Below are 12500 nucleotides of genomic sequence, written 5' to 3'. Positions count from 1 at the left end.
ATGTATCCCTTGTTGGTTTTTGAAATGTTTCTTCTTGGTCTATGTCTCTCTTTGATTCCTGGTCGCGGTATGAGCGGTAAAACACGGATCTGGAATATATTATGTAAAGGTTGGAATCCACGTTATTTTCCTCGAAAAGTAGGCTTCAATAGGCCAGTTTCGTATTCAAACGATTGTGTTGGATCGAGCATGAAATGGAGGCTAATCCGGCGAAATCCTTTTACAAGCAAATTATTTCCCCCGCATTACCCTCCATTCCATGCTAGATCCAGTCTAACCGTGACAATACGAAACTGACCTATTTTGTGTTCTCATTATTTGGTTAACTTGTGTGTAAACAGATTCGATTTTTTCACCTGTACAATCCCCTGTCAATAGCTGAAGCATTCATGATGACCGATTCCTCCTGATTGTAACCCGTGTAAGATGCAATCGCTGCAATGGCATTGATCCCTAGGAAGAAGATAACCAAACAGAAAGAGAACAGATCGGTATAACGGATAAGCTAGACGAGAATCAATTGCTCTACAACTAAACTAAATGGCTGCTTAAATGCAGAAAGAATGCACCTTACCAAGAACCTTTTTTGACATGTCCTCACTTCAAATACAATAAATACCTCACACCTTCTACCTATTTTTTTATGGAGGGTAGTATCATTACTGTTTAGTCTCGTTACTGTTCTTCACTTACCAGCGGGCAATTCTCTGAATCTGAGATACGCCATGGAGCGAGTGGTTACCAGTGGCTTCTGAGGGTAGTACAGCACATGCGCAAGCGTATCCATGCGTACATGATGATTTGTGATGTAAACACCCATGGCTTGTTTCCCCATAGCAGACTGATACGTGTTACGAGGAGACTGAAGGGAAAAATTGTTAGAACGAATAATCTTAGTGCTGTTTTCATTTGCCCGAATGATTCGACCGCTTAAATGTTTGGAATAACGCAAATGCTCACATTTATCTTACAAGTCATACAGAATATGAGCGGTGGCCCAGTTGGTTGAGCATCGGTTGAGCATGCAGGAGGTTGCGGGTTCAAACCCCGGCCGTATCAGGAGGAGGAGAAAGTGCTGCCTATGCAGTTTAATCTGCAAATAGTTAGACTTTGAACTACTTTGAGGTCTTCTCGGATAAGGACTACTAACCGTAGGCCCCGTCTGAAAAATATCTTCCATGTTCATAAATTCCCTGTGGGACGTTACAGAACCCGACACTATTCGTGAAGGTTAGGGGATGGAGTCCCCGGTGATAGGGCTGTCGTTTGTGAGTGTATGGGTGAGTGGGTATACAATGCAGCGGGTCCACAGCAGCTGTTCAAATAGCTGCTAATTCTTCGACCAGCTCAAATAAAAAACAAACAAACAATTATCAATGAAGACATTTTTCACTTTATATGGTGACTCGGCAATACTCGGAAAACAATTCGAATGCTCCTATGCAAGAGTCGAACCGAACACTTGCCGATTACTAATTCGGATGCTCTACCAGTCAGCTACAGGAGACCCGAGAGAGCTAAACCATTCAACTAGGTTCATGCGCTACAATTATATCTTTTATACGGAATTTTCAATGAGTTGCCACCGAAAACATCAATATATAGTGTCTATCACTTGAAAGTAAAGTTAGTTATCTTTGAGATAAAACTGAACATGTGACAAAGGTTTGGAAAGCAGAAACGTGTATCGCATTTCCACACCAAAGGGAAAAGCTCAATGTTGTTGTTTTCATCCCTACACTTGTATGCGTGTTTTGGAGCACTGAACTGAAATCTTTTTGGCTCAGATCAAATGCCATTGCCAGACCATTGCACTTGACCCCGGTACTTTTTTCAGGATCTTATGAGGCTAGCATTACACGGTTAACCCCGTTACCGGCTCACGAGGCCATTCTAGACCAAACTTACTTTTTTCTCGCAGTTTTAGTTTCGGTCGATTTTATCTCAACGCTTCGGGCAACTTGGCTTTGAATTGGAGCAGTAGTCCCATTTCTCAATAATTTTTGCGGCTAAGAACCTTGGTTAGTTGTATAAAGTAAAAAAAACAAAAACAGCAGTAGACTAGCAACCTTTGTGGTATGATTATGGTGCTGAAGCAAGAATCCCCTTACAAGAAGGGGTTCCTCTCCACTAATGTAAGTATTGACAATTCGATCGGAACCCAACTGTGTGAACTACAATGAAAGCAGTTTCTGATTGGTCTAAAACGGCCACGAGGAGACAGCGTTGCGTCTTCACTGCTCTAAAGTGTCAAACTTTGCAAAATGTTGTATAAATCTGAGTTTAAATTTTAATCCACGTACCTCTTCCTCTTCCTCTTACTGAAATAATGGTAGATTTTTTTAATGTCCCAGAAATATATCATTTCTCCCGTTTCCCGGAAGAATTGTGTTCTTCTCCCGAAACAGGCCTTGTTAGAGTTGTCACCTCGGTAAGATTTTGCACAGGAGGTCATCAGTGTTTGGCGGCTGGGCATTTTTAATGCCTTTAATATAATAAACTAAGCAGAAAAGATGAACACATCCGGGCAAAGTCATGTCTAAAGACTGTGTACAGGCCGTCAACTTGCTGGGTGCCCGGCCCTAAGATAATGAACCCGCTGCAGCACATGATCTCTTTCATTCCACAGAAACCATTTCAAGAAAGTTCTTTGAATTGCTAATAACATTTTTGTTTTATATACACTTATTATTTAATTTGGGACTTTTACCAACCAAAGACTGGAGATACTCCGCTGCGAGAGACTTACATGTACCAAGCTTGCATTAAGAATCACAGTGGTTACAAAACCAAACTGATTTAATTCCTGCCAAAGATCTCCAGAGATGAACTTACAAATAAGCCACAGAGGCTTACTAAGAAGCCTACATGTGGTTAGTAATAATTATTGATTTCATGACAGTGAATCACCTCAACCATCATTTTGGGTTGATCGTGAGAGGGAAAAGGCCTCTAAGCAACAACTTGGTGATCTAAGCTATCAAAGTAAAATCATGCATTGTCTTTGAGTTCATAAATAATAAACAAAGCAAACACACCTATAGTCGTTGCACTCCCTCTCCTTTAGCTGATCAATGTGATGTTTCCTTAGCAACAATCTTTGATTCTCCACAATCAACTGTGGTCGACAAATTCTCCCAGCATCTGTGTAGATCCTAATCTCTTTTTCTCTGAAATCTCTCACCATGGAAACCTACCAAAGTACAACTGACCATTGTTGAAAGTTCAATTCAAAATCAGACGTGAGCTATTCAATGGACAAACCTTTAGCTGTACAGTACCTCAGAAACAATGATATCCATTTGTCTTCGGAGTTTCGAAGTGTACTCATTAGCTGATCTGGATGTCTATGGATCCCTACCCAACAACCATTGACAAAAATCTTGGTTGCGCTGGAAGGAGAAACAATCATTATTAAATAATGAGAATGATTGAAATATCATCCTCTTGACAATCATCTTCGTAAACTGCACCATCAGATTTTAAAGCTAATGAACTACAAGCATTATTCAGCCTATACGTAACACAGTGACACACTTGGGATTCTCAACAACACATGGAATTACACCCCAAACTCCTTTTTTATATTGTTTGAGATCTTTAAAGTTCACTACCAACAACAACAGAGAACAAAAGACATTGAAATGCAATGTGGTTGATGCAAGCCAAATCAGTGAGTTCCAAACCAGTCGCAATAATTGTCAAGCTAAAGGCCACAGATTGATTATAAAAAAAAACTGAAAGTCAGTTTGAAAAAACGGGTGATAAAGCTCAGAACTACACTCAAGAATGAATGCAAAAGGAGGAAAGACAAAACAATGATTCTTTTTTGTTCAGTTTAAAACCTTTCATTCTGGTTTTTGCATAACTTGCAGCAATTCACCTTACAAGAAAAACTGCATTCAAATTCATAATAAAGTTTATCAAAATAAATAACAATTTTGAAACCAAACCATGACATGGTTTACATTCATTTGTTAGTTGTTTCAATAATGGTGTTATTAAATTGACTTTAATATTTAGATTTAGCCAAGCCCAAAAGAGGAGCTTGCGGGTTATTTATTCTTGCAACCTTGCTTGAGCCTGTGATCCAATCGAAACCCAGTAACTGGTCAGCAGTCAACTCAAAAAAAAAACAACAGCTGAACTTGATGAGCTCTAAATTTGAGTCCCACGATATGGTCACGTGATACTGGTCACATTGGCAAACATGGAGGGGTTGACGTACATACATGTACCTGTACGGTCGTACCGTGACCAAAACCAAATTTTCTCGCTACAAAATTAGTTGACTGTAGTTATTAATTTTAGAATCTCACTTGTTGATGGCTGATGGTGTGATTTCCTCCAAATTCTCCATAGTCCACTCCTCTAAAAACTCTAAGATAGGACTGGGTTGTGAGCCAACGGAAATGTAGGCTATCAGAGCCAGATTCTTCACCAGTCCCACAGCATGACCCTCTGGGGTCTCTGCAGGGCAAATCATACCCCAATGGGTATTATGCAGCTGTCTGGGACGAGCCAGTTTACCCTCTCGTCCAATAGGAGAGTTCAGACGCCGCAAGTGAGATAGTGTGGATGCAAACGTCAGTCTGTTGAGAACCTGTGACACACCCGCACGGCTTTGATGGGCTTTCTTTTGATCACCCCAGTTTCCTGTTGCCAAAGAGTACCTCAATCCATCTGTAATGACTTTTGGTTTGAGAGCTAATTCAATGTTGAAGTCCTACGACATAAATGCGGTGATAAATGATCTTTTAAGAACATTTATCACCGCATTAGCACCGCTGTAGCATTGAAAACCTTAAAAGGTTTTCAATGCTACAGCAAATTAATAGATGTATTCCACACTAGTATAGGCTTGTGTAATGTGCATCCTTAATGTAAGAAAATCAAGCACCATAAGTCATGTTGTGCTAAAATTTTTCTGTTGTTATAAAATATTCATGCAGCTTTTGATTACTGATACAAAATCAATAGGCAATACAAATGACGGATACTGGTCTGTACCTTCCCCCTGTCAATAAATTTCTGTGCATACATTCTCACTTCTTTCATAAGGTTCCTGGACAACCTAAAAAAAACCATTTAAAAGAAGGAAGAAATGTACCGCTGTTCATGGCCAACTAATTATCCCATCTATGACATGTGATTAGAAGCATTATTTATAAAGCTACATGTAAATGCAATTTACACGTGTAGGGAAGGTTAATCTCAAGCCAATGCAGCATGCAGCCTTTTCGAACCAAATGGGCATGCCTTTATTTTGGGGGCACCCTGGAATACTGCAGGGCTAGCTTGCGTGTGGCCGTGCAAGCTTTGCTGGACAATTTGCAAATCATTGCAGATCATTAAGCCCCACTCTTCCCATCCCAAGGCTTCTCGGTCGTGGAGGTTACATGTAAGTAATGTATCTGGTCAGGTACAATAAATGTTTGCTGTGGAACCCTGGTAGGGAAGGCAACCCGCAAGGATGCCATCATGCAGTGCCTGAATCACACAAGTCACTTTCCACTAAAATTCATTTTAAGGGCTCTGTAAAGGTAAATTTTTGAGTCATATTTTTCCGAAAAACAAATTCTGAAAAATTCATTTTAAAAAGTTAAAATTGGTTTCCTTTGTTTCCCGCCATAATCTGCACACAAAAGATGATTGACGTATCATGTCAATCACACACAAAATGATCGGGTCTCAACTGACAGCCTTTACAGTCACTGTTCTGGGATTGGGCTGTTAGTGACAGTTCCAAGTCTCTTGCTAAAGACTCAATTTGCAACTTAAGCAGTAATTATGCCATGGCTTTTCTACATACAGTGTATGGACCTGTTTCATGGAATTAATTACACCTGAACTCACCCTCTAAAGAGAAAGGCCAGCAAAGGCCCTGCCAAGTCAAGTCGCTTGTTGCCATAGTGATCACGGTCATCAAGTTCGTTGCATGTACATTCAATTCAATAATCTGAAACAGTAGAGCATGGAAGGGAAACTTGTTAAAAAAGCAACAATAGTTTAAACCACAAAAAAGTCACCCTAGGCAAGCAAATCTTTTTTTTTTAACTCTTTTAACCCATAAAAAATAATGCTATCAATTTATTACCATACGGAGAAATATTCCAATGTGCGTTTAGAATGGAAAGAAATATATAATTTACCTTTTAAAGTGCTCAAGGACACAAAATCGAGGGAGTTTCAGTATAAAATTCTTCATAGATACTTAACCACAAATGCTTTTCTACACAAAATTGGTTTGATGGCTTCACCATTATGTACAGTGTGTACACTGTACTTTTTGTGATGCAGAGAGCGAGTCCCTAGAACATTTATTGATCACATGTCCATTCACTAATGATTTTTGGCCTTTATTTGTTGGTGTAGGAATGTAAACATAGCTTTAGATGGGCTTTCTAAGTTTGATAAACTCTTTGGGATTTGGAATAGAGAAGAAGATTTCTTGCTGCTCAATCACCTTTTAATTGTATGTAGCTAAAAAAGACATCTATGAATGCCGGAAAAATAGCACTCGCCCATCCTTTAGAGTGTTTTGTAAAACCCTGGCTTATTTATATTAATTAGAATCACAGGTTATGAAATCAAATAACAAAGAGTCCAGTCATAATCTTAAATGGAGAAAATATATCGACAACTTAAATAGAAAAATGTTAAATGTTTGATTTTTCATAGCACCATGTAACTGAATTATTATTACTATTATCATTTTAAAAGTTGTATTGCAATGGACATTTATCAATGGCACCAATAAGACACGGACAGTAGCGTTGTAAAAACGTAAAGTGTGTGGGTAATTTGTCGTTGTTAGATTATGCAATATACGTTATTTCGAGTACGAACATATTTTTCAACCTACGCCAACAATGTAAAAACGGTAGTATGGATGCGGATCGATCGAATTTTGTTGCACAAACGCTTGCTCGTTTTGATCTCCTTTGGGATCCATTTAACATCTTTTGGGATTCTAGTGTTACAAGCGGCGAGACTCACTGCTTGTACCGAACTGATTCAAGATAGGTATGTGTAAAAAAGAGCCTCTCTATCATCATTTTAAAACATATTTATTCCTCTCCGCTTTATAAACTCACAACCGATAGTTGTAAACTCGATACAATCATTAAATCACATTCTTTCTTAATCGATTTCCTGTTGCCAATCATACTGCAGCTTTTTGTAATCGTGGAGGAACAAACTAATGCCACGTAACTTTCGTTCACGCTCCCCTTTACGAAAGTGTTCAATCAGTGTCCCTAAAATATTCACTAAATCGAGCCTGAGACTCGATAGCCGCTCTCCTGATCACTTGTTGTGGTCTGTGTTGGATGGTTTTAGGCGTCGGGGCGGTGTCCACACATCTGATTTCGAGAGGACACACAGCCTTGACTAGAGACGCTTCAACTGTTTATGCATCAAGATCACACCTTTGGGGATACCATCGCTACCTTTCACAATGCGCACTCTTCCCCAATGATTGGTAGAATTTCAGTTTGGGTGGACGGTTGTTCAAATGATTCTCAATATCCACGATTACTGTTTCAAGTTGTTCGGACGTGAGATGAGACTTCCCCACTGCCTTGTGCAATGTCTTCTTGATGTCTTTGATGATACGTTCGTACATCTCTCCACACCATGGCGATTTGGCTACATTGAACTTCCAGCGGACTTCTTGCGAGGCTAGGAAGTTAATCACCTGCTCTTTCTTGCGTGTCTTCCGTATTCAGTCTGTGGTTGTTTTAAGTGTGGCTGCGTTGTCATTTATTATGATTTGTGGCCTAGCTTCCTCTGAAAGTCTTCTGCAATTTGGGTCTTCGTCATTTCCAGATGCACTCATTTCCAGATGTTAAAATCTCGTTATTTTAGATCGATGTAAGCAAATAAAACACAGATACAAAGTGAACACTAACAGGTTAATCCATCATGGCTTCTAGACCGAGCGCAATGCGCATATCCTTACAAATACTACCGCTGATCATAGCGACCTTCCCCTTAAAAGAAAAACAAAACAAACATGCAAAAAAACCAAAGATAAAAAACAGTATAAACGTCATTGAGTCACACAGCAACAACAATTAGCAAATTCATTCAACTGTTCAAACTATTCTGCCAACGTCAACACTTAGAGAGTGCTCTTCACCTCAGAACGTAGTCCTTGAAACACTGTGGCTTCCGAACAACCCTACCACTGGCAGTCCTGGTTGTCTCTTCAATATCTTCATTTGTAGAGGACAGTTCCTCAGGCTGGGGAATTGTTGCTGTAAGGCCCTCCACTAATGGGTTTACTTTGTCCACCGGTTCCTTGGAATGTGGGCATTCGTGTGTACTGCTTGTCGGTGAGTCAGAAGCAAATGGGCTGTCTAGTGATGAAAGATTATCTTCTGGAGATTTTATCAACATTCTTCGATTTCGACGGTATTTTCTTCCTTCACATGTTGGATTTCGAACGATCTGGGCGTTTCTGCGTGTTGCACGACTCTTCCCGGTTTCCAACTGTTTCCCATTCGCACTCTTATCCGATCACCTGTTTTCAAAACTGGGAGGGCTTTGGTCTGCCGGTCAAAATAATAGTGCTTTTGTTTTCCTTGCTTTAGCTCCATTTTCTCCATAACCTTGTGGGCATCCAAGACCTTAATAAGACATCACTTGCAGGGATGATTAACCAAAGTCATCTGCTCATGTGTAGTTGAGCGGGTGAGACAACATCATCGATGGATGTATTTCTGTATTTCAGTAACGCGATATATATGTATCACGGCTGTCTTGCTTTGCTTTGGTTAACAGATTTTGCACAGTTTGAACTGCTTTCTCAACGAGACCATTTGCTTAAGGGTTTAGTCCCACGATGTTGCAAATGATTCAAATTCCTTTGAAGAGTATTGGGCGACATTATCACTGATCCCTTCAGGAGGTATACCATGTCTTGCAAATGCAGACTTTATGTGGGTTATGACCGCGATACTCTTGGTGTCTGGCAGTTTTGCAACTTTGAGAAATCTTGAGTGGTAATCCACGATAGTAACATATTCGGATTTTTCCTATGTGAAAAGGTCTGTGGCTACCACTTCCCATGGTTTGCTTGGTACACGAGAAGCAATCATAGGCACCTTTGCGTTTTGCTTTCGGTGTTCTAAGCATATAGTGCATCTCAGTCTTGATATGGGAGTTCACTTTTCAATCCCCATGTGACCCTGGTGTTTCCTCTCCAGCATTTCCTTTCTCATGGAGAGAGGGATCACAATTCTTTCACCCCTGAGAACTACACCATTCAATTATGACAACTCATCTCGCATGCCCCAGTATGCATGGATACTAACTGGTGTTTGCACCTTCGTCTCTGGCCATCCATATTTACTTTTCTAGGAGAGTTTCCTTAGTGATTGGTCTTCAGCTGTTGTGCGTTTAATTCTTCCAATTTAGACTCTGTGACTGGCAGCGTCCGTCTTACCAGGTGCACATGCAGCGCAATCTCCCCTTCCATTTTGTTATCTACGGTTTGAGAGACAGGTGCTCGGGAGAGCATTTCAGGGAGGACTTGCTCCTTTCCTGGTTTATATTCCAACGCGTAGTCGTACTTTTGCATTCTCAGTAGAATTCTTTTTAATCTCGGTGGTGCTGCAGCCAGGGGTTTCTTCACAACGTCTTCGAGAGACTTGTGTTCTGATTTAATGGCCACTTTCTTTCCATAGGCGTATTGATTGAATCGCTCCAAGCTGAACTGAACTGCTAGAAGCTCTTTTCCTATTTGGGCATGCCTTGATTTTATCTCAGTTAAAGGTCTTGAAGGTCACGCCTCTACGACTTTTCAACTCAAGATAAAAGAGGCTTTTTATATTCAAAGAGAACAACTTTCTCTTAATCAACAACTGCATCACGTAAATCTAAAACTATCCTTTTATTTCTCAAATTGTCACGTTTTACGTACATTCCGTTGTTACTGGCATAATTAGCACCTTTTACGACTTATAAATTCAACTTAACGCTTCGTACATTAATCAACTGAAGATGACAGAAGTTTCTGTCGAAACTTGTCTTGTAATTTCAAAAGTTTTGTCGTTTTCTTTAAACAACTGTAGTAGTAGTAGTAGTAGTAATACTTCTTAATTTAAACACGGAAAATCATCAGTTTAAGCTTACAAGTTAAAAACTAAAAGTATTAATTACAACTGCTTTATATGATTGCCGAGTGGGAATTCGCGTAAATTGATCAACAGATAAAGCATTCTTTAAGCTATTGGGTAAGTTATTCCATAATGTGGCCCCGCTATAGGAGAAGCCTCGCTTTAAATAATTAGTTCTCGGTTTTGGCAAAGCCAGCTTCCCTCAGAGTTTTTCAGGTTGTAATCAGAGTAATACTGAGTGAAAGACCTTGAAGATAATCCAGCGCATGTCCATATACACTTACTGACTCGATGAATCCGGTTACTAGGCGCTGTTTCATTACTCAAAATGGCATCCAAAGCCAAAATCAGAAAATACAGGCACGTTGAACTAGACTGATAGTGAAGTGGAAGGCCATGACTGAGTGTCCGTGAAGAGAAAATATGAGGACTTACGAAGTGAATTTGTATGTCAGTATGAAGAATTCCCTCAAAGCACCAGTCTCTTTAATCGTGAGAGCAAAGTCAAGATCTCAGGAAAAAGTATAGTATAAGAGCGCCGTATATCCTGGTAACTCGGCGGCCATCTGGTGCAAAGGTAATCCCGAAGGATTGTGAGCGGGCTTAGACAATCCGGATTCGTGGCATAACCTGTTTACACGAATGAAATGTTTCGGATTCAAAGTATTCGGATAGAAGGTTTCCACTTTCGATTCCGGATCCATAAGGTTCTGGATTTGTGAAGAATCTGGGACCTTTTCATCATACCGGATTCATGTTTGCGTGTAATCACCGAAACGAATCCAGTACTTAAACGTTCGAGGTTTGTCAAGAATCCGGAAACCTTTGCACTAGTGTAAAGTTAGCATGGTCTTCATTTTAAATTTGCGGATGAGTGGAACAATTTTATTGTTGCACATGACATAGCAGTCATAGCAAGGACGAATAAATCAAGGTAAGACAAAATTTCATTTATTTCTTTCTTGTGATTTTTTGTCTCAAATTGCACGCCATGCGATGGCTATTTGCCTGTTACATGCTCGATACGCGAAATCGGTTAACTGTGGAACGCCCATCAAGTTTCGAGCTGCAGGCATTTCCACATCACGCCCCGTTATACGACTTTTCTAAAGTGACGTGATCACACCAAATAAAACACACTTGCCCTGTATGTTACTGAAATTCCGACAACAACAACTAATTTTTTTTCAATTTCCGACAGGGACGCGAGTATTGATTAAAGCCCGACTCGGCAGATCATTTAAAATTTAGACAAGCGACACGGAATCAGCACAGATAAGACAGATAAGAATACCTGGAGTTACAAAACAAAGTGCTGATGGCTTCTCCAACTTGGGAGAGTTGGGATCTAAGTTAAAAAGTCTTTTCGCTTTAAGTTGTCCAAAATCCTCTTCAAATGATTTGCAAGTCGCGTTTTGAGTTGTGCAACTGTTCCATTCTCAGGAAGTCGTCGTGTTCGAAGTTCCTCCACTATTGCAGCCTTAGAGCGTAGACTTTTCAAATCCAGTTTCACTGATCCCTCTATATTGACGTATCTCACTCCTTGAGCTCCTCTTTCCGCTATTTAAGCGACTCCGTCCGAGAAACATACAACTAGGAATTCAACATCAACAGGGTTATGGAGGCGCAGCAGCAAAAGCTTAGACAACTTCTTCTGTGGATCGTGGTCTATCACGAGCAGCCTACCCATGGGTTCGGTTGTAAAAGCAAGTGGATGAGGATATAGGTCCCGCATGGTGCTTTTCCATTAGCGATACTTTTCAGGCATAAGCGTATGAACCACCGGTGGAAAAGCCTTGACTATTTTGAAAATTTCTGAACGTGTCAGGAATACCACAATATTGTAATCCATTCTATCCTTGTTTCGCACCGAATCTAGAGTCAAAAGTTTCCTTAGCTTTTTCCAAAGTTCGGGCTTGTCACAATCACGCAGGGTACGAATCAAGACTAAGTTGCTCCGCTCAGCTTGTAGCAGAATGAACCAATTTTTAGGCTTTTGCCTAGATGGACGACATTTAGCAATGCAACAAGTAACAACATGTCAATGGGAATAATGCCTTCTCTCCTCATCTCCTTAATTTGCACCAATGCCTTCTTATTACACCATTCACAATCGGATGCGACAACAAAAACAACGGTACGGTAACACTGGACGCCGTCTTGACAACACCTAGAACATGCCCTAAGTGAGGGAATGTAACTTACTTGTCCTTGTTGAGCACATGCAGGGCAGACTGCCTTCAATTGCAAGCACTTTTGACAAGTGCTACAACACTCAGAGTCTATTATGTGCTGCACAGACTGTAGGTGTGCCAGACATCTCTTGCAGATCTGGATAGTTTTGACAGCATTCTCGAATAGGTCAAATACCTTCTC

At 40.3% G+C, this 12500-nt stretch overlaps 2 protein-coding genes and 1 pseudogene across 3 annotated transcripts in view; 1 reads left to right on the top strand and 2 right to left on the bottom strand.

The window, feature by feature from the left end:
* LOC138041795 (DNA-directed RNA polymerase II subunit RPB2-like) overlaps window positions 1-1180 on the bottom strand; it is a 10653-nt gene extending 9473 nt beyond the window's left edge. The window contains exons 1-4 of the mRNA XM_068887496.1: window positions 1151-1180; window positions 694-862; window positions 357-453; window positions 1-89 (exon numbers count right to left, since the gene is read on the bottom strand). The exon at window positions 1-89 is cut by the window's left edge and continues 6 nt beyond it. Coding sequence (XP_068743597.1) covers window positions 1-89; window positions 357-453; window positions 694-862; window positions 1151-1180 — 385 coding nt within the window. The remainder of the gene's footprint in view (window positions 90-356; window positions 454-693; window positions 863-1150) is intronic.
* The window catches only part of LOC138043020 (uncharacterized), an 89909-nt gene that overhangs the window by 38015 nt on the left and 39394 nt on the right, over window positions 1-12500 (top strand). The window lies entirely within an intron of this gene.
* Window positions 1331-5949, bottom strand: LOC138041792 (DNA-directed RNA polymerase II subunit RPB2-like; annotated as a pseudogene).

This window comes from Montipora capricornis, chromosome 3 (assembly GCF_036669925.1).
Source record: "Montipora capricornis isolate CH-2021 chromosome 3, ASM3666992v2, whole genome shotgun sequence".
Classification (NCBI taxonomy): Eukaryota; Metazoa; Cnidaria; class Anthozoa; order Scleractinia; family Acroporidae; genus Montipora; species Montipora capricornis.
The sequence above is the reverse complement of the archived record's forward strand: the minus strand, read 5'-3'. Positions and strand labels throughout refer to the sequence as shown.